Source organism: Oncorhynchus clarkii, chromosome 11 (genome assembly GCF_045791955.1).
Source record: "Oncorhynchus clarkii lewisi isolate Uvic-CL-2024 chromosome 11, UVic_Ocla_1.0, whole genome shotgun sequence".
In the NCBI taxonomy this organism is placed as follows: domain Eukaryota; kingdom Metazoa; phylum Chordata; class Actinopteri; order Salmoniformes; family Salmonidae; genus Oncorhynchus; species Oncorhynchus clarkii.
Genome location: NC_092157.1, coordinates 16,878,877 through 16,904,944, shown reverse-complemented (window position 1 = coordinate 16,904,944; position 26,068 = coordinate 16,878,877). Strand labels below are relative to the sequence as shown.

At 46.0% G+C, this 26,068-nt stretch overlaps 1 protein-coding gene across 12 annotated transcripts in view; it reads right to left on the bottom strand.

Moving 5' to 3' along the window:
* The window catches only part of LOC139420300 (TRAF2 and NCK-interacting protein kinase-like), a 64,388-nt gene extending 39,277 nt beyond the window's left edge, over positions 1-25,111 (bottom strand). For 6 of the 12 annotated variants that reach the window (XM_071170227.1, XM_071170232.1, XM_071170234.1 and 3 more), the window contains exons 1-15: positions 24,723-25,111; positions 13,326-13,391; positions 8,414-8,470; positions 8,177-8,302; positions 7,975-8,085; positions 7,780-7,870; positions 7,503-7,633; positions 7,350-7,404; positions 7,093-7,171; positions 6,847-7,022; positions 6,684-6,750; positions 6,353-6,551; positions 5,996-6,124; positions 5,035-5,121; positions 228-416 (exon numbers count right to left, since the gene is read on the bottom strand). In XM_071170227.1, coding sequence (XP_071026328.1) covers positions 228-416; positions 5,035-5,121; positions 5,996-6,124; positions 6,353-6,551; positions 6,684-6,750; positions 6,847-7,022; positions 7,093-7,171; positions 7,350-7,404; positions 7,503-7,633; positions 7,780-7,870; positions 7,975-8,085; positions 8,177-8,302; positions 8,414-8,470; positions 13,326-13,391; positions 24,723-24,779 — 1,620 coding nt within the window. In that variant the 5' untranslated portion in view covers positions 24,780-25,111. Of the gene's footprint in view, positions 1-227; positions 417-5,034; positions 5,122-5,995; positions 6,125-6,352; positions 6,552-6,683; positions 6,751-6,846; positions 7,023-7,092; positions 7,172-7,349; positions 7,405-7,502; positions 7,634-7,779; positions 7,871-7,974; positions 8,086-8,176; positions 8,320-8,413; positions 8,471-13,325; positions 13,392-24,722 lie in introns of those variants that run through there. The other 6 variants (XM_071170229.1, XM_071170237.1, XM_071170231.1 and 3 more) reach the window with 4 other exon arrangements.
* Positions 25,112-26,068: the final 957 nt, after the last annotated feature.

The window sequence follows — 26,068 nt, the reverse complement described above, 5'->3', positions numbered from 1 at the left end:
GACGCTGTGTGTGTCTGAGTAAGAGAGAGACGTTGTCAGATATCTTAAAGTTCAGACATAGCAACGCTACAGGGCTCCAATTCTTCAGAAAACATCAATCCTGCTTTTGGAAGCCAGAAAGAGAAAGACAGATCATTGTAGGAGACCATGTCAATGTTGCAAACTATACTGCTGGTGTAACCACATGAACTGAACCCATGTACAAGTGCTGAGTGCATCAACAGTACCTCCTTGGCCCAGGCAGGTTTGTCGTTATTGGGGGCTGTGTCTTTGTAGTGGTACAGCTGTTTGTTGTCTTGTGGCCGTGGCTCCTGCTGCTGCTGCTGTAAGGACACCAGGTAGGCTCTCTCCTGCTGCAGCTGTCTCTGGAGACGCTCTGCCTGCCGCTGCTCCTCCATCTGCTTACGCTTGTACTCCTGTAGTTACACACACACACGCTCACGGTTTAGGGGAGGAACGCAACGGCACAATGTTTATGCTGGCGCCACAATAGAGCTATGGGGTTGTTGATGAGGCTCTACTGAGATGTGGAGTAGGAGTAGAGAGCTATGGGGTTGTTGTGGAGGCTCTACTGAGATGTGGAGTAGGAGTAGAGAGCTATGGGGTTGTTGTGGAGGCTCTACTGAGATGTGGAGTAGGAGTAGAGAGCTATGGGGTTGTGTTGTTGTGGAGGCTACACAGAGATGTAGAGTAGGAGTAGAGAGCTATGGGGTTGTTGTGGAGGCTACACAGAGATGTGGAGTAGGAGTAGAGAGCTATGGGGTTGTTGATGAGGCTCTACTGAGATGTGGAGTAGGAGTAGAGAGCTATGGGGTTGTTGTGGAGGGTCTACTGAGATGTGGAGTAGGAGTAGAGAGCTATGGGGTTGTTGTGGAGGCTCTACTGAGATGTGGAGTAGGAGTAGAGAGCTATGGGGTTGTGTTGTTGTGGAGGCTACACAGAGATGTGGAGTAGGAGTAGAGAGCTATGGGGTTGTTGTGGAGGCTACACAGAGATGTGGAGTAGGAGTAGAGAGCTATGGGGTTGTTGTGGAGGCTCTACTGAGATGTGGAGTAGCAGAGCTATGGGGTTGTTGTGGAGGCTCTACTGAGAAGTGGAGTAGGAGTAGAGAGCTATGGGGTTGTTGTGGAGGCTGCACAGAGATGTGGAGTAGGAGTAGAGAGCTATGGGGTTGTTGTGGAGGCTCTACTGAGATGTGGAGTAGAGAGCTATGGGGTTGTTGTGGAGGCTCTACTGAGATGTGGAGTAGCAGAGCTATGGGGTTGTTGTGGAGGGTCTACTGAGATGTGGAGTAGGAGTAGAGAGCTATGGGGTTGTTGTGGAGGCTCTACTGAGATGTGGAGTAGGAGTAGAGAGCTATGGGGTTGTTGTGGAGGCTCTACTGAGATGTGGAGTAGCAGAGCTATGGGGTTGTTGTGGAGGCTCTACTGAGAAGTGGAGTAGGAGTAGAGAGCTATGGGGTTGTTGTGGAGGCTACACAGAGATGTGGAGTAGGAGTAGAGAGCTATGGGGTTGTTGTGGAGGCTCTACTGAGATGTGGAGTAGAGAGCTATGGGGTTGTTGTGGAGGCTACACAGAGATGTGGAGTAGGAGTAGAGAGCTATGGGGTTGTTGTGGAGGCTCTACTGAGATGTGGAGTAGAGAGCTATGGGGTTGTTGTGGAGGCTCTACTGAGATGTGGAGTAGAGAGCTATGGGGTTGTTGTGGAGGCTCTACTGAGATGTGGAGTAGCAGTAGAGAGCTAGATAGCCATGGTGAAGAAGTGGCATGTCTAGAGGGAGGCCCACGGCCCTGTCATAAGTGGAAGAGTTGAGCTCGTCTTCTCATCACCGTCCATGATGAGCCTGTCCTGCACTGCTACTCCCTAGATGAACTTTCCTAATCCCATTCCCCATAATATTTTACTAGAAATGCCGTTAATAAATGTTGTAGGTTAAAACTATGTCTTAGACAGTTTTCCAAACAAGCTTTGCAGTCTGTGCAGTGCATCCTGCTCAATTATTCAAGTCACCAGCCTCGACTGTTGTTGAACCCCCTAAACTGGGTCTGTGCCCCACCTTGGTCACCCCATTTAAAATGTTATGGCCCCCCTAAACTGGGTCCGTGCCCCACCTTGGCCACCCCATTTAAAATGTTATGGCCCCCTAAACTGGGTCCGTGCCCCACCTTGGTCACCCCATTTAAAATGTTATGGCCCCCCTAAACTGGGTCCGTGCCCCACCTTGGCCACCCCATTTAAAATGTTATGGCCCCCCTAAACTGGGTCTGTGCCCCACCTTGGCCACCCCATTTAAAATGTTATGGCCCCCCTAAACTGGGTCCGTGCCCCACCTTGGCCACCCCATTTAAAATGTTATGGCCCCCTAAACTGGGTCTGTGCCCCACCTTGGCCACCCCATTTAAAATGTTATGGCCCCCTAAACTGGGTCTGTGCCCCACCTTGGCCACCCCATTTAAAATGTTATGGCCCCCCTAAACTGGGTCCGTGCCCCACCTTGGCCACCCCATTTAAAATGTTATGGCCCCCTAAACTGGGTCCGTGCCCCACCTTGGCCACCCCATTTAAAATGTTATGGCCCCCTAAACTGGGTCCGTGCCCCACCTTGGCCTCCCCATTTAAAATGTTATGGCCCCCTAAACTGGGTCCGTGCCCCACCTTGGCCACCCCATTTAAAATGTTATGGCCCCCTAAACTGGGTCCGTGCCCCACCTTGGCCACCCCATTTAAAATGTTATGGCCCCCTAAACTGGGTCTGTGCCCCACCTTGGCCACCCCATTTAAAATGTTATGGCCCCCTAAACTGGGTCTGTGCCCCACCTTGGCCACCCCATTTAAAATGTTATGGCCCCCTAAACTGGGTCTGTGCCCCACCTTGGCCACCCCATTTAAAATGTTATGGCCCCCTAAACTGGGTCTGTGCCCCACCTTGGCCACCCCATTTAAAATGTTATGGCCCCCTAAACTGGGTCTGTGCCCCACCTTGGCCACCCCATTTAAAATGTTATGGCCCCCTAAACTGGGTCCGTGCCCCACCTTGGCCACCCCATTTAAAATGTTATGGTCCCCCTAAACTGGGTCCGTGCCCCACCTTGGCCACCCCATCTAAAATGTTATGGCCCCCCTAAACTGGGTCTGTGCCGCACCTTGGCCACCTCATTTAAAATGTTATGGCCCCCCTAAACTGGGTCCGTGGCCACACCATTTAAAATGTTATGCCCCCCCCCCTAAACTGGGTCTGTGCCCCACCTTGGCCACCCCATTTAAAATGGTATGGCCCCCCTAAACTGGGTCTGTGCCCCACCTTGGCCACCCCATCTAAAATGGTATGGCCCCCCTAAACTGGGTCTGTGCCCCACCTTGGCCACCCCATCTAAAATGTTATGGCCCCCCTAAACTGGGTCTGTGCCGCACCTTGGCCACCCCATTTAAAATGTTATGGCCCCCTAAACTGGGTCTGTGCCCCACCTTGGCCACCCCATTTAAAATGTTATGGCCCCCTAAACTGGGTCTGTGCCCCACCTTGGCCACCCCATTTAAAATGTTATGGCCCCCTAAACTGGGTCCGTGCCCCACCTTGGCCACCCCATTTAAAATGTTATGGCCCCCTAAACTGGGTCCGTGCCCCACCTTGGCCACCCCATTTAAAATGTTATGGCCCCCTAAACTGGGTCCGTGCCCCACCTTGGCCTCCCCATTTAAAATGTTATGGCCCCCTAAACTGGGTCCGTGCCCCACCTTGGCCACCCCATTTAAAATGTTATGGCCCCCTAAACTGGGTCCGTGCCCCACCTTGGCCACCCCATTTAAAATGTTATGGCCCCCTAAACTGGGTCTGTGCCCCACCTTGGCCACCCCATTTAAAATGTTATGGCCCCCTAAACTGGGTCTGTGCCCCACCTTGGCCACCCCATTTAAAATGTTATGGCCCCCTAAACTGGGTCTGTGCCCCACCTTGGCCACCCCATCTAAAATGTTATGGCCCCCCTAAACTGGGTCTGTGCCGCACCTTGGCCACCTCATTTAAAATGTTATGGCCCCCCTAAACTGGGTCCGTGGCCACACCATTTAAAATGTTATGCCCCCCCCCCTAAACTGGGTCTGTGCCCCACCTTGGCCACCCCATTTAAAATGGTATGGCCCCCCTAAACTGGGTCTGTGCCCCACCTTGGCCACCCCATCTAAAATGGTATGGCCCCCCTAAACTGGGTCTGTGCCCCACCTTGGCCACCCCATCTAAAATGTTATGGCCCCCCTAAACTGGGTCTGTGCCGCACCTTGGCCACCCCATTTAAAATGTTATGGCCCCCTAAACTGGGTCCGTGCCCCACCTTGGCCACCCCATTTAAAATGTTATGGCCCCCCTAAACTGGGTCTGTGCCGCACCTTGGCCACCCCATTTAAAATGTTATGGCCCCCTAAACTGGGTCCGTGCCCCACCTTGGCCACCCCATTTAAAATGTTCTGGCCCCCCTAAACTGGGTCCGTGCCCCACCTTGGCCACCCCATTTAAAATGGTATGGCCCCCTAAACTGGGTCCGTGCCCCACCTTGGCCACCCCATTTAAAATGGTATGGCCCCCCTAAACTGGGTCCGTGCCCCACCTTGGCCACCCCATTTAAAATGGTATGGCCCCCCTAAACTGGGTCCGTGCCCCACCTTGGTCACCCCATTTAAAATGTTATGGCCCCCCTAAACTGGGTCCGTGCCCCACCCTGGCCACCCCATTTAAAATGTTATGGCCCCCCTAAACTGGGTCCGTGCCCCACCTTGGCCACCCCATTTAAAATGGTATGGCCCCCCTAAACTGGGTCCGTGCCCCACCTTGGCCACCCCATTTAAAATGTTATGGCCCCCCTAAACTGGGTCCGTGCCCCACCTTGGCCACCCCATTTAAAATGTTATGGCCCCCCTAAACTGGGTCCGTGCCCCACCTTGGCCACCCCATTTAAAATGGTCTGGACACACCACTGAGTAAAGGGTTAGCAGTGATAGGCTGAGGACTCAGGGATGAGAGGTCAAGGGTGAGAGGTTACCATCAGTAGAGCCTGCTCCTGGAGTAGTTGTTGCTGTAGAATCTCCAGCTGTCTTTGCTCCTCCTCCAGCTGCCTACGGATATACTCCTAACCAATCACAGGCCAGATAGCCAGGATATCAGCCAATCAGAGCAGTAGGAGAGCAGCCATGTGAGTCATCAGAGCAGTCGGATTAGGAGGCAGAAATAGAGTGACGTGGAGAGAGGAGGAGAAAGGAGAGAAGAGAAGAGGGACAAAGAAAGAGTGAGAGGCTGTACACAGACCGATTAAGGAGAAGATTTGCTGATAAAGATTAAATCCAACATAGAAGAGAGGAGAGAGACGTGGTAAGAGGGATAAAAGGGAGAAGAGAGAGAGAGGGTGAGAGAGAGTCTTAGTATTGAATCAAGTGTGTAAGATAAAAAAACAAGATGTTTTAGAGACAGAAAATTACACGGAGTGAAAGAGAAGCGTTAGTGAAACAGAACCATCCGGATCCTTGACCCAGACCCTTACTACACCTGGCCTAGGACATGTAGCTTCATAACACCTAAATGTCAGCCTCATGACTGGTCTATGTTAAGTCTATATCTGGACTGCAAAATAGCTCTGACAGAATGGGGTGAATCCTAGTTGATGTGAGTGAGAGAGTGTGTGTGTGTGTGTGTGTGTGTGTGAGAGAATGTGTGAGAGTGTGAGTGTGAGAGAGAGAGAGAGAAGAGAAGAGAGAGAAAAGAGAGAGAAGAGAGAGGAGAGAAGAGAGAAGAGAGGAGAGAGGAGAGGAGAGAGGAGAGAGGAGAGAGAGAGGAGAGAAGAGAGAGAGAGAGGAGAGAAGAGAGAGGAGAGAGGAGAGAAGAGAGAGGAGAGAGGAGAGGAGAGAAGAGAGAGGAGAGAAGAGAGAGGAGAGAAGAGAGAGGAGAGAAGAGAGAGAGAGAGAGAGAGGAGAGAGAGGAGAGAGAGTGTGTGCGCACTTGAGTGTTACCTGTGTGTGTACCTGTTCTCTCTCTGCGTGCCTCCTCTCCTCATCTCTCCGTAGTTGTTCCATCTCTTCATAGCGTCTCCTCTGCTCTCTCTCCTGTTGCTTCCTCATCTCACGTTCCCTACGCTGTTGCTGTTGGAGAAAGAGAGAGATGGAGGGAGTGAGAGAGACAGAAAGAGACAGACAGAGAATGAATGTTGTAGGGTGAGCATCTTTTTATATAGCTTTTCAAAGCTGGCACCAGATATGTTATCAAGCTGTGTGCTGGAAAATGCAACGTGAACAGAAAGGATCTGAGGCAGCAGAGTAGGGTTCAGGTGTGCATCATAGATCATGCTGCTCTTCCCAACAGCGCTCTACCTCCTCCAGTCTCCTCCTCTGCTCTTTCTGCTCCTCTATGCGTTTCTGTCGCTCTGCCAACAGGAGGCGTTTGTGTTCTTCATTCTGCTGTTGCTCCAACTGCTGCCTCCTCAGAGCCTCAGAACGCTCCTTATTGGCCAGCTGCAGCCGCAGGAAGTCCCGCCTCAACGTCGACTCCCCAGGGATGTTGATGATGGAGCTGGACAAGGACGAATGAGAGAAGGAATAGGAGAAGGAAGGTTGATGAGCGTAAATCACATTTGGAAGCAAATACGCATGCACACACCAGCGCATGTATACACAAGCACAGAAAAAAACACAAGCACCCTACCTTGGCTCCCCCATGTCCCGTTCCTCCTCCTCTTCCTCACTGCCACTGTACTCATACTCTGTCTCATCTGTAACACACGGTTAGAAACACACACATTAAGCAGTTACAAACACACGTTAATGGCCGACACAGTGGGATCTGAGCCCTCTGTTGTATGTCTCACCCCTCTCTCCGCGTTTCTTCTTGGTTCTGTCGATGTGGTCCTTCAGTTGGATGCGGACCTGTCGTTCGTTGGGCAGCTCTCTGATGAAGGGGTGCTTCAACAGCTGCTCTGTGTTGGGTCTCTGACCATGACTCTTCACCAAGCAACTCTCAATGAACGACTGGAACTTCTTAGACCTGAACGCACACAGTGATAACATAGTGAATGCTTGTGTGAATGTGTGTGTGTGTGTTTTTGGTAACTCACCACTTCTTGGACTTGAGTCTGGGGGCGGGGTTCCTGGGGATCAGGAAGAGAGCCCTCATTGGGTGCATGTCACACAGTGCTGCAGAGAGGAAAAGAAAGGGTTAACACCAGAGCCTTGACACAAACACACACAATACCCATCTCAAGATACCCCCAATAACAAACCACAACACCTCCAACCAAGGCACACAACGTCTGATCGTGTCTAATGTCACGGTGTTGTGCCAGCCTGTGGTGTGGTTGGCGCTGGTACTTACGCGGTGCTCCTTCTGCCATCTCTATAGCCGTAATACCCAGAGACCACAGATCACTCTGAGAGAGAGCGAGAAAGAGCAAGAAGTTAGGAGGGATGGAGGAGATGACAAGGGAAAATACAAACACACTTATATACACACAGTCTGCTAAGGTACCTTGAAGTCGTAGGTGGCCTCAGGGTTTTCGTCGCAGGCGATGACTTCAGGAGCCATCCAATAGGGCGTTCCTATAAACGTGTTCCTCCTCCCCACAGTACGGTCCAACTGAGCACTCACACCGAAGTCCACTGGAACACACACAAGTTTAAACAGTTTGCTTGCTGCCTGCCTGTCTGTCTGTCTGGCTGCCTGTCTGTCTGGCTGCCTGTCTGTCTGGCTGCCTGTCTGTCTGTCTGGCTGCCTGTCTGTCTGGCTGCCTGCATGTCTGTCTCACCCAATTTGACCTCTGCGTTCTCTGTCAGCAGGACGTTCTGACCCTTGATGTCTCTGTGGATGACCTTGTGTTGGTGGAGATGGGTCAGACCCTAGCAATAGAAAGAGAGATAGAGGTTGGTAATTAGAATACATTATTTCAGTAGGTCTCATTCCAAATGTGTTGATTGCATTAGTTCTAGATAGAGGGTGGTACCCTGAGGATCTCTCTGCAGATGTAGGCAGTCCACTCCTCCTTCAGAGAGTTCCCCTTGGTGTTCTTAATCAGATCTGTCACCGAGCCTGCCCCACAGAACTCCATCACCAACTACAGAGAGACAGAGAGAGACACAGAGAGATGAACACACACCAAACTGAACAGAACTGACAGTCATGCACACATGCAAACACGTACGTACCCATAGCTGGTCGTCGATACCAGGTGGGTTCTTCTTGACGAAGGCACCGTAATAGGTAGCAATGTTCCGATGGTGGCTGTACTTCTTCAACATGTTGATCTCTGCTTTAATCTCCTCTTCCTCATCCTGGAACACACACACACCTTATAGTGATACAAACACAGTTGAGAACAATTTGGGATAGCTTTCTTTATATTTGTGTGTGTGTGTGCGCGCACGTGCATGCATGTGACTTACGCCAGTGACGTCCATAACTTTGATGGCTGCAAGCTGGCCTGTTTTGACATGCCGACCCTGAAAAAAAGAGAGAGAGAGAGAGAGAGCAAGAGAATGTGAAATAAATCAGTTTTGCCAACATTACCATCCTGTAATCTGTGTGTTTTGGTCCCAGAGCCACAGGCTGTCGCCCAGCTCTCAGCCTGACCAAGATGGCTGACCGGCCAGTCGGCCAACACAAACGACTGCCTCTGATGCGCATTGACAAGGCTCCATCTAGATCTGCTGTATATCAGCTGCCAGCAGAGGCAGTCTAGGGAAGTTAAATACAAAAAACATCACTTAAGATAAGATGCGGATTGAGTGTTTGCCTTTATAGTGAGGAACAATTCCCACATCACTGCCATAACACATAGAAACACTTCCTCATGGTAGCCTAGCAACAGTCACAGGGATTTTTACACTGTGGTCCAGACAGGCAGACATGTGAGCTGGGGTTACAACACACACAAACACCGTATCTGTTTCCTAGTATTGCATCAGACACACTGAATGTATTTGACAGGCAGAGAAGCTGAACCAAACTGTTAAAAGTCACTCTTCTGTTCTCGACAAGGTTCCACAGAGATGCTGACCCATGTTGACTTCCACAGTTGTGTCAAGTTGGCTGGATGTCCTTTGGGTGGTGGACCAATCTTGATACACATGGGGAACTGTAGAGTGTGAAAAACCCAACAACCGGTGCGCCTAGCACCTATTTCCATACCCCCGTTCAAAGGCACAATCTTTTGTCTTGCCCATTCACCCTCTGAATGGCACACATACACAATCCATGTCTGAATTGTCTCAAGGCTTAAAAATCCTTCTTTACCCTGTCTCCTCCCCTTCATCTACACTGATTGAAGTGGATATTACAAGTGGAATGAATAAGGTATCACCTGGATTTACCTGGTCAGTCAATGTCATGGAAAGAGCATGTGTTGCTGATGTTTTGTACACTCAGTGTATAACAGATAAAATAATGCTTGAATCAATAGACATCGAAATGGATAAAACATAATTGAACTTGATAGAGCGGTAATGTGTGTGTGTGTGTGTGTGTGTGTGTGTGTGTGTGTGTGTGTGTGTGTGTGTGTGTGTGTAGGGGTGTGTGTGTGTGTGTGTGTAGGGGTGTGTGTGTGTGTGTGTGTGTGTGTGTGTGTGTGTGTGTGTGTGTGTGTAGGGGTGTGTGTGTGTGAGTGTGTGTGTAGGGGTGTGTGTGTGTGGAGAGAAAAGGACAGAATACTCCCTTTATAGGTGTCCTGAGGCATAAGAACACTCATTGGTTCAGACATGCCTCGCATTCCTGATCTGTTGGAGTACTTTAACTCTACTGATTAGACCCAACACACGAGAGAGAGAGAGACACAGACAGAGACAAAAACAGAGACCGAGACAGACATGGAGACATGGAGAGATAGAGGAAGAGAGAAGGACTGAAGGGGCTATGAGACCTACCAATTTGTCTTCCAGTGAAAAGATAGATAACATGGAAACAAATAGGCCTACAGCTTCACACAAACCTACCCATCTCTGCCTGACAAACAGTGTGCAACAGACTCCCTGAACAGCCAACCCTGGCTGCAATCTCACAAGTTAGCTTACAACAAGTGCATCAGAGCGATTTGACCTAAAACAGCCCCTAGCAGAAAAAGCAAGTGCTTTTGGGGCAGCAGGTAGCCTTGTGGTTAGAGCGTTGGGCCAGTAACCAGCAGGTAGCCTTGTGGTTAGAGCGTTGGGCCAGTAACCCGCAGGTAGCCTTGTGGTTAGAGTGTTGGGCCAGTAACCAGCAGGTAGCCTTGTGGTTAGAGCGTTGGGCCAGTAACCAGCAGGTAGCCTTGTGGTTAGAGCGTTGGGCCAGTAACCAGCAGGTAGCCTTGTGGTTAGAGCGTTGGGCCAGTAACCAGCAGGTAGCCTTGTGGTTAGAGCGTTGGACCAGTAACCAGCAGGTAGCCTTGTGGTTAGAGCGTTGGGCCAGTAACCAGCAGGTAGCCTTGTGGTTAGAGCGTTGGGCCAGTAACCAGCAGGTAGCCTTGTGGTTAGAGCGTTGGGCCAGTAACCAGCAGGTAGCCTAGTGGTTAGAGCGTTGGGCCAGTAACCAGCAGGTAGCCTTGTGGTTAGAGCGTTGGGCCAGTAACCGAAAGGTTGCAAGATCGAATCCCCGAGCTAACAAGGTAAAAAACTGTTGTTCTGCCCCTGAACAAGGCAGTTAACCCACTGTTCCTAGGCCATCACTGTAAATAAGAATTTGTTCTTAAGTGACTTGCTTAGTTAAATAAAAAGTGCAACCGAGTGCATCGATACCTGGGCCCTGTCCAAAAACAACCCCTAGCACCAAACCCATTGTTTCTTGGAGATTGAAGAGGTAAGAAGTACTAGCTACACTTTGTGTTTTCAGATCTACACAAGTGCTTGGGTTTAGGGGCCAGGAGTTGATTCTCAACCGGGCCCTGAAGTGAAAAACATGTCGGCAAATACAACTCATCAGCTCTCAGCTCCTCACTGTTAAGCTCTAACAGGTCAGTGGAAGGTGGCACCACAGAGTTTGTAAACCCACAGGTGCAACATCGCAACACTCCCGGGAATGCTTGCAAAGCAGACAAAACAGTGGTTTGGGGTTTGAGAAGTCAATGAGAGAAGTGAAAAATTATTTGTTAGTTACTCATTTTCTCAATTGCCACACTCCAAAAGATACAGCAAATTTGTATGTACAATACTGGTCAAAAGTGTTGGTTAATACATGATTCCATATGTGTTTTTTAATAGTTTTGATGTCTTCACTATTATTCTACAATGGAGAAAATAGTAAAAATAAAGAAAAACCCTTGAATGAGTAGGTGTCCACACTTTTGACCAGTAGTGTACGCGTGTGTGGGTTTGCATAGTACGTGCATCATTGACGATATGAGGAATATGAGGAAGATGAGGAAAATGCAAGCAAACACACATACAGACACACACACAGCATTGTTGGGTCATGTTGGGGCTTGATCCAGGTACTGCAGGTAAGATCATGTTGTGTAACGACCTGCCTGTAATGAGCCTCTCATCTCACCCAGCAAGACTAAAGGCTGTCAAAACACACACACACACACACACACACAAGAAATGGCAGAACCCGCTTCTGCTGTTATCTCTTATATTATTCGACCGTGTGTTTGTGCAGGCTGTGTGTGTCAGTATAAGGCTGCAGGACAGACAGCTTAACATGTTGACGTGAGACGACCGTTAGACCAGATAACGTGTTTCTACTAGAGGTCGGCATGGCCAATTAATTAGGGCCAATGAATTAGGGCCAATTTCAAGTTTTCATAACAATCGGTAATCTGCATTTTTGGATGCCGATTATGGCCGATTACATTGCACTCCACGAGGAGACCACCTGTTACGAGAGTGCAACAAGGAGCCAAGGTAAGTTGCTAGCTAGCATTAAACTTACCTTATAAAAAACAATCAATCTTAACATAATCTCTAGTTAACTACACATGGTTGATGATATTACTAGTTTAACTAGCTTGTCCTGCGTTGCATATAATCAATGCGGTGCCTGTTAATTTATCATTGAATCACAGCCTACTTCGCCAAACAGGTGATGATTTAACAAGTGCATTCCCGAAAAAAGCACAATCGTTGCACCAATGTACCTAACCATAAACACCAATGCCCTTCTTAAAATCCAGAAGAAAAATCCAGAAGTATATATTTTTAAACCTGCATCTTTAGTTACAAGAAATTCATGTTAGCAGGCAATATTAACTAGGGAAATTGTGTCACTTCTCTTGCGTTCAGTGCAAGCAGAGTCAGGGTATATGCTGCAGTTTGGGCTGCCTGGCTCATTGCGAACTGTGTGAAGACCATTTCTTCCTAACAAAGACCGTACTTAATTTGCCAGAATATTACATAATTATGACATAACATTGAAGGTTGTGCAATGTAACAGGAATATTTAGACTTAGGGTTGTCACCCGTTCAATAAAATATGGAACAGTTCCGTATTTCACTGAAAGAATAAACGTTTTGTTTTAGAAATTATAGTTTCCGGATTTGACCATATTAATGACCTTAGGCTCGCATTTCTGTGTGTTTATTATAATTAAGTCTATGATTTGATATTTGATAGAGCAGTTTGACTGAGCGGTGGTAGACAGCAGCAGGCTCGTAAGCATTCATTCAAACAGCACTTTCGTGCATTTGCCAACAGATCTTGTAATGCTTGAAGCACAGCGCTGTTTATGACTTCAAGCCTATCAAGCCTAACTCCCAAGATCTGGCTGGCAATGCTAAAGTGCCTATTATAACATCCAGTATTCAAAGGTATATGAAATACAAATGGTATAGAGAGAAATAGTCCTATAATTCCTATAATAACTACAACCTAAAACGTCTTACCTGGGAATATTGAAGACTCATGTTAAAAGGAACCACCAGCTTTCATATGTTCTCATGTTCTGAGCAAGGAACTTAAACGTTAGCTCTTTCTCCAACACGGTGTTTTTTGCATTATTTAAACCAAATTGAACATCTTCCAATATTTATTTGAGACTAAATTGAATTTTATTTATGTATTATATTAAGTTAAAATAAGTGTTCATTCAGTATTGTTGTAATTGTCATTATATAAAAATCAACTGATTAATCGCTATCGGCTTTTTTTTGGTCCTCCAATACTTGGTATCGGCTTTGAAAAATCATAAATCGGTCGACATCTAGTTTCTACGGACGAGCTTAGCTAGCCAACATTGCCATAACGTCGCCTACAAGTGGGATCAGGGATTTCTATTGGAAAGCAGTTTGTGCCTATCTTCATACTATACTGTCTTTGGTGACAGAGCCCAAGTGGGAGGAGTCCTCAGGCACGCTGTAGGTTGAGAGTGTGGTGAGGGGTGTGTCTTACCTTGTAGACCTGCCCGTAGGTTCCATTTCCCACCAACTCCACTAGCTCAAATATACCAGCAGGGTCCTGGAGGGAGCAGAGAGCGGGAGAGTAGGAGAGAGGGAAGAGAGAAGAGAGAATAGTTAGTCAAGCATTGAAACTCTTTACTCAAGAATTCAGATCCTGTGGAATCTGACCCCCCCCACACACACACACACACAGTAAGAGCACACACGCACACACAGTCGGACTTGAGATGTATAGCGCTACACTGTGACTACATAGACTCATAGAGAGTGTGTGTATGTGAAAGCGAGAGAGGGGAAGAGAGCAAGAGAGAGAGATTGAGAGAGATAGGGGCAGAGCAGGGAATAGTGGGGCAGAGCAGGGAATAGTGGGGCAGAGCAGGGAATAGTGGGGCAGAGCAGGGAATAGTGGGGCAGAGCAGGGAATAGTGAGGCAGAGCAGGGAATAGTGGGGCAGAGCAGGGAATAGTGGGGCAGAGCAGGGAATAGTGGGGCAGAGCAGGGAATAGTGGGGCAGAGCAGGGAATAGTGCAGAGCAGGGAATAGTGGGGCAGGGAATAGTGAGGCAGAGCAGGGAATAGTGGGGCAGAGCAGGGAATAGTGAGGCAGAGCAGGGAATAGTGGGCAGGGAATAGCAGGGAATAGTGGGGCAGAGCAGGGAATAGTGGGGCAGAGCAGGGAATAGTGGGCAGCAGAATAGTGGGGCAGGGAATAGTGGGGCAGAGCAGGGAATAGTGAGGCAGAGCAGGGAGAGCAGGGAATAGTGGGGCAGAGCAGGGAATAGTGGGCAGGGAATAGTGAGGCAGAGCAGGGAATAGTGGGGCAGAACAGGGAATAGTGGGGCAGAGCAGGGAATAGTGGGGCAGGCAGAGCAGGGAATAGTGGGGCAGAGAGCAGGGAATAGTGGGGCAGAGCAGGGAATAGGAGCAGGGAATAGTGGGGCAGAGCAGGGAATAGTGGGGCAGAGCAGGGAATAGTGGGGCAGAGCAGGGAATAGTGAGGCAGAGCAGGGAATAGTGGGGCAGAGCAGGGAATAGTGGAGCAGAGCAGGGAATAGTGGGGCAGAGCAGGGAATAGTGAGGCAGAGCAGGGAATAGTGGAGCAGAGCAGGGAATAGTGGGGCAGAGCAGGGAATAGTGAGGCAGAGCAGGGAATAGTGGGGCAGAGCAGGGAATAGTGAGGCAGAGCAGGGAATAGTGGGGCAGAGCAGGGAATAGTGAGGCAGAGCAGGGAATAGTGGGGCAGAGCAGGGAATAGTGAGGCAGAGCAGGGAATAGTGGGGCAGAGCAGGGAATAGTGGGGCAGAGCAGGGAATAGTGGGGCAGAGCAGGGAATAGTGGGGCAGAGCAGGGAATAGTGAGAGCAGGGAATAGTGGGGCAGAGCAGGGAATAGTGAGGCAGAACAGGGAATAGTGGGGCAGAGCAGGGAATAGTGGGGCAGAGGGAATAGTGGGGCAGAGCAGGGAATAGTGGGGCAGGGAATAGAGCAGGGAATAGGGGGCAGAGCAGGGAATAGTGGGGCAGAGCAGGGAATAGTGGGGCAGAGCAGGGAATAGTGGGGCAGAGCAGGGAATAGTGAGGCAGAGCAGGGAATAGTGGGGCAGAGCAGGGAATAGCAGAGGAATAGTGGGGCAGAGCAGGGAATAGTGGGGCAGAGCAGGGAATAGTGAGGCAGAGCAGGGAATAGTGGGGCAGAGCAGGGAATAGTGGGGCAGAACAGGGAATAGTGAGGCAGAGCAGGGAATAGTGGGGCAGAGCAGGGAATAGTGGGGCAGAGCAGGGAATAGTGGGGCAGAGCAGGGAATAGTGAGGCAGAGCAGGGAATAGTGGAGCTGAAAATCAGCCACATACTCCCAGATGGGATTTGCAAAAAAAAGTGACATTCTTTTTTATTCAAGGTCAAACAGAAGCACTTCTAAACCTAGAACACTGCTCTAGAGACAGGTTGACATCTACACACAACCTCTCTGTCTTTTAACTAGCACCACCACACACATAGATGTCTCCTCACACGTGTGTGTGAGAAAGGAGAAAGCATTGGAGTCATGGCTTGGCGTGAGTGTTTGTGCCAATGCGTGTGTATGTGTGCGTTAATAGCAATGTCAATATAAATATTGTGCAAATTTTCTTGCTTCATACCACTCAAGTTATGAGGGTGTCTGGAAGTTGATTAATGTATTAGTCTCCTCATTTAATCTTTGATCTCTAAATGGCCCTTGATTTAAACAACTCTCAGGGAGTGAAGCCACTAACCCCCTAGTCACTAACCCCTCTAGATGAGAGCATTAGATATTAAACCATAAATATGAGATGCTATTAACGGCTGGCGTTAAGGCGGCGCTAGTATCAAATGCACGTTAGTTTACAATTTCGCATTTTCTAGCCCTATGCCAGGTTTGTTAATTTACCTGTCTTATATCAGCTCGCTTACGCTCAGATGGGAGGGGCGGAAATATTTGGGGTGTGTCCTTAAAAACATGAGGCAGCACTGATGGGGATGTTTAAGACCAACCAAAAACTGGTTTTAGCGGTAACACAGTTGGTTATGGCATGAATTTTGACAGAGGAAACGCAGCCTATCCCGCTGTGACGTCCATATAACTATAGTAGCCTGATGTAAATGATATTTTATTTTTTGTATTTTATTTGATTATTTGATTAAAAACCAAGCATAGCCTACCCTCTCCCCCACATTATGGGGGTTTCGGATATGCATAAATCCCCCCAAACCATGATGTAGGCTACGTGTCAATGCCCATCATGAAAGGAGAGAGAACCTTAACCTTATTTATAAATGATCTTTAACGTAAGAAATGGCTTATTTTCCGTTTCATAGGTTCAAAACCCCCCGTAGGGCTGCTATAAAGATGGCTGGTTCAACAGCACTGACTGTCTTTTTTATCCTGGTGGTTTTATGATGTCATTACATCTTACATTTATTTATTGTTGTTGAAAAATACAAAAATAAAAAGACTTGTTTTCGTTTAATTTTATTACAACCAAACTTATTAGAATGATTCCCCGTCCTGGTATTATGGTGACAACGTCCGCGACGCTCTTGCAATGCAATTTCTGGAGATGTGTGAGCGTGATCTGATCTGTAATATGGTTCAGATTATGTTAATAAACATAGGCCTATATGGAAGCAGTATAACGGTGTGTGGACATTCTCCCATTTTATTTATATTGGATCTTTGTCCAGCTACTGTGAAACTGGATGAGCGTAAAATCCTCCATAGTCTGCGTTGTTTTAATATTATATGCCCACAGGGGAGAAATGATGGTGCCTGTAAGTGTGACATAGCCTATTTTGTTTAGAATTGAATTCTAATTATTTGTTCTCTTTTTAGGCCTTATTAATAAATGAATTGAATCTTGCTGATTGACAATGTTTGACATGTCCATGTTCAGCCATAATGTAATTTACAGTAGGCCTAGCCCCTATATCAGTGCTAATACTATTGAAGCCATGCAATTACTTAGACTGCAAATGGGTTCAAGTTAAGATATTTAGCAAAGATTGGTCTAAATTTTGATACTTAATTTCTGTAAACTATAACGGACTAATCAACTAAAAGTTGATTCCAAGACAATGCATAAACGACTGTAAATACACAACTTAAAGAAACCACACTTGGCCATGGAGCACGTTCTGGAGCAACGCAATGTGCTTCACAGGAAGAAAAAAATAAAACTATAAATAAAAATATTTACTACACAACAAACATAATAGGACAAAATACAAAAGAAAAACAATATAAACTGAATGGCTAAAATGCACCCTAAGGAAAACCAAGCTAAAAAGGTGTCTTTTAATATCTCTTTTAAATATGTCCAGTTTCGGCCTCCCTCAGGTTCACTGGCAGGTTATTACAGAGGCTGGGGGCATAGTAACTAAAGGCTGTCTCTCCATGCCTCTTGGTCCTAGGCTTTGGGAAAGTTAAAAGGCCAGTGTCAGAAGTCCTGGGGGACCTACTGTATACATAACTTAAAAGTATGTCTGATATGTATTGGGGTGCACAATCGTGGATTGGTTTAAAAACCAATTGAGGAAACTTAAAATAAATTCTAAAACTAACAGACAGCCAGTACAGAGACCTTAAAACCGGTGTAATGTGTGCTCTCCGTCTGGTCTTGGTCAGTACCCATGCTGCAGCATTCGGTATGTTTTGCAGTTGACCAATGGCTTTCTTGGGCAGACCAGACAGGGGAGCAATACAGTAGTCAAGCCTGCTTGTAATAAAAGCATGGATGAGTCTATCTGTATCAGCCTGAGAGACAAACAGATGCACCTTGGCAATGCACCTCAGGTGGTAAAAAGGTATTTTTGAAAAATTCCTCATGTGTGAATCGAAATTGAGTTCAGAATCTAAAATGACACCTAGGTTTTTTACTTGGCGTTTCATCTTTATTGCCCACAAATTAAAATGTGCGGCCAGAATCTCTCTCTGTGCTTTCACTCCAACAATAAGTATCTTGGGCTCGTTTTGATTTAGCTGAAGTTGTGAGCCATCTAGGTATTTAAATCACGAATACAGTCTAATCATTTATCAATGGTGACATGGAAATGTAAAGTTGTGTATCATCTGCGAAGCAGTGATAATTAATGCTGTGTTTATTTGTGTTTTTTTACCCCCCTTTTCTCCCCAATTTTGTGATATCCAATTGCGATCTAATTACAATTTTGCTTCATCGCTGCAACTCCTCCAGAGCATGACCTGCCAAGCCGCGCTTCTTAAAAATTCTTCAGGATCGGCGTCCCTTCAGCGCGTTGTCAAGATCGCAGATTTTAGAGAAACAACAAATGTCGGTACATATAAGTGTCTTATATCGGCTGAAAGCTTAAATTCTTGTTAATATAACTGCACTGTCCAATTTACAGTAGCTATTACTGCGGAAAAAGTCCATGCTATTGTGAGGAGAGCTCCTAACAACAAAACACTTTATTCACCGCGATAAGTTTAATAATTCACCTCTGAAGGTGAAATGTATACTTACAGTTGAAGTCGGAAGTTTACATACACTTAGGTTGGTGTCAATAAAACTCATTTTCAACCACTCCACAAATTTCTTGTTAACAAACTATAGTTTTGGCAAGTCAGATAGGACATCTATTTTGTACATGACACAAGTAATTTTTCCAACAATTGTTTACAGACGGATTATTTCACTTAATCACAATTCCAGTGGGTCAGAAGTTTACATACACTAAGTTGACTGTGCCTTTAAAAAGCTTGGAAAATTCCAGAAAATTGTGTCATGGCTATAGAAGCTTCTGATAGTCTAATTGACATCATTTGAGTCAATTGGGGGTGTACTTGTTTATGTATGTCAAGGCCTACCTTCAAAACTCAGTACCTCTTTGCTTGACATCATGGGAAAATCAAAAAAAATCAGCCAAGACCATGGGACCACGCAGCCGTCATACTGCTCAGAAAGGAGATGCGTTCTGTCTCCTAGAGATGAACGTACTTTGGTGCGAAAAGTGCAAATCAATCCCAGAACAACAGCAAAGGACCTTGTGAAGACGTTGGAGGAAACAGGTACAAAAGTATCTACATCCACAGTAAAACGAGTCCTATTCCGCTCAGCAAGGAAGAAGCCACTGCTCCAAAATCGTCATAAAAAAGCCAGACTACGGTTTACAACTGCACATGGGACAAAGATTGTACTTTTTGGAGAAATATCCTCTGGTCTGATGAAACAAAAATAGAACTGTTTGGCCATTATGACCATCGTTATGTTTGGAGGAAAAAGGGGGAGGCTTGTAAGCCGAAGAACATCATCCCAACTGTGAAGCACGGGGGTGGCAGCATCATGTTGTGGGGGTGCTTTGCTGCAGGAGGGACTGGTGCACTTCACAAAATAGATGGCAGGGAGGTAGGGAAATTATGTGGATATACTGAAACAACATCTCAAGACATCCGTCAGGAAGTTAAAGCTTGGTTCCAAATGGACAAACATACTTCCAAAGTTGTGTCAAAATGGCTTAAGGACAACAAAGTCAAGGTTTTGGGGTGGCCATCACAAAGCCCTGACCTCAATCCTATAGAATTTTTTGGGCAGAACTGAAAAAGCGTGTGCGAGCAAGGAGGCCTACAAACCTGACTCAGTTACACCAGCTCTGTCAGGAGGAATGGGCCAACATTCACCCAACTTATTGTGGGAAGCTTGTGGACGGCTACCTGAAACGTTTGACCCAAGTTAAACCATTTAAAGGCAATGCTAACAAATACTAATTGAGTGTATGTAAACTTCTGACCCACTGAGAATGTGATGAAAGAAATAAAAGCTGAAATAAATAATTCTCTCTACTATTATTCTGACATTTTACATTATTAAAATAAAGTGGTGATCCTAACAGACCTAAGACAGGGAATTTTTACTTTGATTAAATGTCAGAAATGGTGAAAAACTGAGTTTAAATGTATTTGGCTAAGGTGTATGTAAAATTCCGACTTCAACTGTACATTCTGAATTATTATCATCCAAAGATTCCCAGAGAAAACATGAAGTATTGTTTTGTTAGATAAAATAATTTCCATATAGCATGCACGATCGATTTTGTATTTCCACTCGTTCAATTTGCAAAGACAGTGTATTAAAGTAAATGAATGTTAGCAGGCAATATTAACTAGGGAAATTGTGTCACTTCTCTTGCGTTCATTGCACGCAGAGTGGGGGTATATGTATGCAACAGTTTGGGCCGCCTGCCTCGTTGCAAACTAATTTGCCAGAATTTTACATAATGATGACATAGCATTGAAGGTTGTACAATGTAACAGCAATATTTAGACCTAGGGTTGCCGTCGTTCAATAAAATATGGAACGGTTCTGTATTTCACTGAAAGAATAAACGTTTTGTTTTCGAAATTATAGTTTCCAGATTTGACCATATTAATGACCATAGGCTCGTATTTCTTTGTTTATTATATTATAATTAAGTCTATAAGTTTTGGATATTTGATAGAGCAGTCTGACTGACCGGTGGTAGGCGGCAGCAGGTTCGTAAGCATTCATTCAAACTTTACTGCGTTTGCCAGCAGCTCTTAGCAAAGCTTGCTTCACAGCGCTGTTTTTGACTTCAAGCCTATCAACTCCTGAGATTAGGCTGGCAATACTAAAGTGCCTATTAGAACATCCAATAGTCAAAGGTATATGAAATACAAACGGTATAGAGAGAAATAGTTGACGCGTCATAATTCCTATAATAACTACAACCTAAAACTTCTTAACTGGGATTATTTAAGAACTGGGAATATTGAACCACCAGCTTTCATATGTTCTCATGTTCTGAGCAAGGAACTTTTTACATGGCACATATTGCACTTTTACTTTCTTCTCCAACACTCTGTTTTTGCATTATTAAACCAAATTGAGCATGTTTCATTATTTATTTGAGACTAATAAAATAGATTTTATTGATGTTTTATATTAAGTTAAAATAAAAGTGTACAATGTTCATTCAGTATTGTTGTAATTGTCATTATTACAAATATATATGCCATACAACACTCCTTCCGTGGCCTCCAAATGCTTTTAAACGCTAGTAAAACCAAATGCATGCTTTTCAACCGTTCGCTGCCCGCACCCGCCCGCCCGATTAGCATCACCACCCTGGACGGTTCCGACCTAGAATATGTGGACAACTATAAATACCTAGGTGTCTGGCTAGACTGTAAATATATTAAACATCTTCAATCAAAAATCAAATCTAGAATCGGCTTTCTATTTCACAACAAAGCCTCCTTCACTCACGCCGCCAAACTTACCCTAGTAAAACTGACTATCCTACCGATCCTCGACTTCGGATATGTCATCTACAAAATAGCTTCCAACACTCTACTCAGAAAACTGGATGCAGTCTATCACAGTGCCATCCGTTTTGTAACCAAATCACCTTATACCACCCACCACTGCGACCTGTATGCTCTAGTCGGCTGGCCCTCGCTACATATTCGTCGCCAGACCCACTGGCTCCAGGTCATCTATAAGTTTATGCTAGGTAAAGCTCCGCCCTATCTCAGTTCACTGGTCACGATAACAACACCCACCCGTAGCACACGTACCAGCAGGTATATCTCACTGATCATCCCCAAAGCTAACACCTAATTTGGCCACCTTTCCTTCCAGTTCTCTGCTGCCAGTGACTGGAACGAATTGCAAAAATTGCTGAAGTTGGAGACTTATTTCCCTTACCAACTTTAAACATCAACTATCTGAGCAGCTAACCGATCGCTGCAGCTGTACATAGTCCTTCTGTAAATAGCCCACCCAATCCATCTACTTCATCCCCATACTGTTTTTATTTTATTTACTTTTCTGCTCTTTTGCACACCAGTATCTCTACTTGCACATCATCATCTGCTCATTTATCACTTCAGTGTTAATCTGCTAAATTGTAACTATTCGCTCCTATGGCCTATTTATTGCCTACCTCCTCATGCCTTTCGCACACACTGTATATAGAGTTTATTTTTTCTACTGTGTCATTGATTTGTTTATTGTGTTGTTGGCTTGTTTATTGTTTACTCCATGTGTAACTCTGTGTTGTTGTCTGTGTCACACTGCTTTGCTATATCTTGGCCAGGTCGCAGTTGCAAATGAGAACTTGTTCTCAACTAGCCTACCTGGTTAAATAAAGGTGAAATTTAAAAAAAATATATATATATAAATAAAATCGTCCGATTAATCGGTATCTGCTTTTTTTGGTCCTCCAATAATCGGTGTCGGTGTTGAAAAATCATAAACGGTCGACCTCTAATTCAGAGTTATGAAGTTATGAAAACTGGTTGTTTTGCAAATGTTGAACTTATAATATGGCTACTAATACTTAGAAAGCTAAATCAAAGTCCAAGTATACAGATTTGACGATATTCTTGCAGAAAAATGTAATATGAATGTCTCCTTCCCGTTTTGCCCAAATGTACCTGAGGACTTAACAAAGTATTGTAGTTCACTCATACTTCAAATTATCCATCTGAAACTTTGCACATCTTGTGGACACTATCGGAATTACAACCAGAGTGCTGGATAGCATTTCAAAGATGGTGGTAGAAAAAGACCAGTTGTTTTTTTCTTTGTATTTTCTTCTACCAGATCTACTGTGTTATATTCTCCTACATTCAATTCACATTTCCACAAACTTCAAAGTGTTTCCTTTCAAATGGTAACAAGAATATGCATATCCTTGCTTCAGGGCCTGAACCACAGGCAGTTAGATTTGGGTATGTCATTTAGGCAAAAATTGGGGGGGAAAGGGGCTATACCTAAGAAGTTTTAACACTTGCCCGCTTAACCCGGAAACCAGCTGCATCAATGTGTTGAAGAAAACCCTGTTTAACTGCCGATCAAAGTCAGCCTGCAGGCACCCGGCCCGCCACAAGGACTCGCTAGAGCGCGATGAGCCAAGTGAAGCCCCACCGGCAAAACCCTCCCCTAACCCGGACGACGCTGGGCCAATTGTGCGCCGCCCTATGGGACTCCCAGTCACGGCCAGTTGTGAACCAGCCTGGTATCAAACCTGGGTCTGTATTGACACCTCAAGTACTGCGATGCAGTGCTTTAGACAGCTCAGCCACTCGGGAGGCCAATGCTGTGCTTTCTGATAACGCTACTAAGGGGTAATATATATAAACTGAACTGGTTGAATGGAGATTGGCCGGAAATTGCTAAGATCTGAAGACTCTAGATAACTTTTCTTCAGAACAGGTTTCATCATAGCTGTTTTTAGTGCAGAGGGAAAGTGCCTGTGAAAAGTGATTAATTAATCAATCAAATGTATTTATAAATCCCTTTTAACATCAGCCAATGTCACAAAGTGATATACAGAAACCCAGCCTAAAACCCCAAACAACAAGCAACGCAGATATAGAAGCACGGTGGCTAGGAAAAACTCCCTAGAAAGGCCAGAACCTAAGAGAAACCTAGGAAACAGGATGTTCAAACGTTCATAGACAACCAACAAGGTCAGATAATAATAATAGCATGCACTTCTTCAGATATGCAATTAAAGACAGTTTTGAAGGAGGTGGTGGGGATAGGATTGAGAAGGCAGGTAGAAGGCTTAAGTTGTGAAATCACTTTCCTGAGCATGTCTGTGTCAACCAGGGAAAATAACTCCATAGTGCCTTTGCGTGGTTGTCTAGGGCTTCTCATCAGGTCTTGCTTAACATCCCTGGTCTAGGGGAAGTGAGACCGACCAGGAAGAGTAAATGCCCATCTATCATGGGTAGTGTGCACAACACTGAAATCCTCCCCAGCTTTCTGCCTCTCTGTGACCTCATTTCCAGTCGCACCGCAGACTCTGGACATGAGCTCAGAGAGAGAGGCCAGGTGTGTGTGTGTGTGTGTGTGTAATAACTGTCACACATCTATCAGAGGTAGATGGAGAAGATAGAGATAACTAGTGAGGGAGACAGGCTGGGAGAAAGAGAGAGCTCTGCAAATTGTTTGGCTACATTTCTCAAGAGAGAGGATGAATAAGTCGATGTGCTGTTGGATGTGCCAGATTTCCACAGTCCAAAGATTCCGCAAATGTGTATGTATTTGCATAGTATGTGCATCATTCACAGCCATTGCCATATTAGGGAAAATGCAAGCAAGCAAGCAAACACACATACAGACACACACACAGCATTGTTGGGTCATGTTGGGGCTTGATCCAGGTACTGCAGGTAAGATCATGTTGTGTAACGACCTGCCTGTAATGAGCCTCTCATCTCACCCAGCAAGACTAAAGGTTGTCAACAGACACTAGTGCTATGAGGCCGCTGTCACTGACTCCCCACAATGCCACGAAATGGCGGAAACCGCTTCTGCTGATATCTCTAATATTATTCAGCCGTGTGTGTGTGTGTGTAGGCTGTGTGTGTGTGTGTGTGTCAGGGGCGGCGTGAGGCTGCACGACTGACAGTTTAACATCTGCCCCAAATACAGAGGGGGCTATACTACAGTACACAGGCCCAGGGCTCCATTACATCACGTTCCAATTGTTGAGAAGAAAAAGCTTTCCGAGGTTCTAAAGCGCGTGGGAGGGAGTTGCCATTACCGAGGAGAGACGAGGATCAAATCATCAACTCCTTTTCTATACCCCTGTACCCCCCTCCCCTCGTTATGTCGCATCGCTGTTATGTCGCATCGCTGTAGTAGGCTATAGCAGACGTCGGTTGATCCAAATGAATTATATCTGATCAGCGGATGTTGTCGCGTGCATGGCCGTTAACGATGGTTCGGGGACGCCAACCGCACACAGACATACACACAGTCGGTAAGGTGAAGAGAGACTGTCGTTAACTGGGGATGGGTCAGGTGCTCGAGACGCCGTGTCTCATTCATACAGTCTCCATTTTATCACGAACACACACTCAATCAACACACACACTCTGTTTACCCGTAGCGCTGACAGGTCTATCTCATCCAGGCTCCGGGCAGGGGAGTCGCTAGCCATGATTCTCTCTCAAAATGGAAGCTTCCTCTCCGATCATTTACTGAGAAGAGAAACCCTCTCTCCCCTCCAGCCGTTATAGTCCCCCGTTAGATCCCCGTTAGGCGTCCATTAATACTATTCCACAATGGGTAATATAATCCGTTTTTCCGTTTGATCCCGGTGGGAATACGGCTCGAGACCCCGAGGTGATCCAGGTACTACATGCTTTATACCGGCCCCCTGCACGGGTGAATGGTGAAAACTCACACACACTCCACGAGAGAGCAGTGAGCACATTCGCATACACACTGAGAGAGCAAAGCAAAGCGCCCGAAACAGTGTAGTCTCGCGCTCCCCGGGAGTGGCCAAGCAGCACTGGCGGTTCTCCTGGAAACAGGGACGCCCACAATGTCACACACGCGCGCGCGCGCACACTTGGTGTGAGTGAGAGAGAAAAAATACTCGATCCAAGGTTAGGTTAAGTGTTATTGTATCTTCAGGCTAATGTGCCATAAAACGAAGAATGTCTTTATGTTCTATAAGTACTTAATGACCTGCTGCATCTCTTCACATGGTAGCCTAGGGCATCATCATCACTGTGTCTCATCATCACCATCACACACACCATCTTCATCAAGATCATCCTAAATAGTAGTAACAGCATCACAATCTGCATCATCATCATCATCGTCAATCAACTGTGTCTTGTTTGCTGAAGTCTGTATTCTCAATTCCTGACTGTAAAACGAATTCTAGTCCTAAATAACCACACTAATGCTTGGCCAAAAACGCTTTGTTCATTGCTGTGCAGGAATAAAGCAGCATTAACTGTGAGCAGGTCTTTCTTTATGAAAAATTACTTTCCTATGAAAGATGATAAACTGAATGGAATATCCTGCTACATGAACTAGATAGATGTTCACTGGCATCCTCTGGTGGAGAGAAGAACAGCAGGAGAGGAAAGTGGGACAAGAGAGAATGGAGAGTGAGAGAGAGAGAGAGGAGAGAGGGAGAGAGAGAGAGAGAGAAAGAGAAAGAGAAAGAGAAAGAGAGAGATAAAGAAAGAAAGAAAGAAAGAAAGAAAGAGAGAGAGAGAGAGAGAGGAGAGAGAAAGAGAGAGAGAGAGAGAAAGAAAGAGAGGCTGAGAGGAGAGAGAGAGAGAGAGAGAGAGAGAAAGAAAGAGAGGCAGAGAGAGAGAGAGAAGAGGCCACAAATAGAGCTGAGAGTAAAAGGGTGAAATAGAGAGTGGATGAGTGAGAAATGTTGGGACTTAGATGCAAAGCAGAGATAAGATGTTAAAGAGAGTGGTT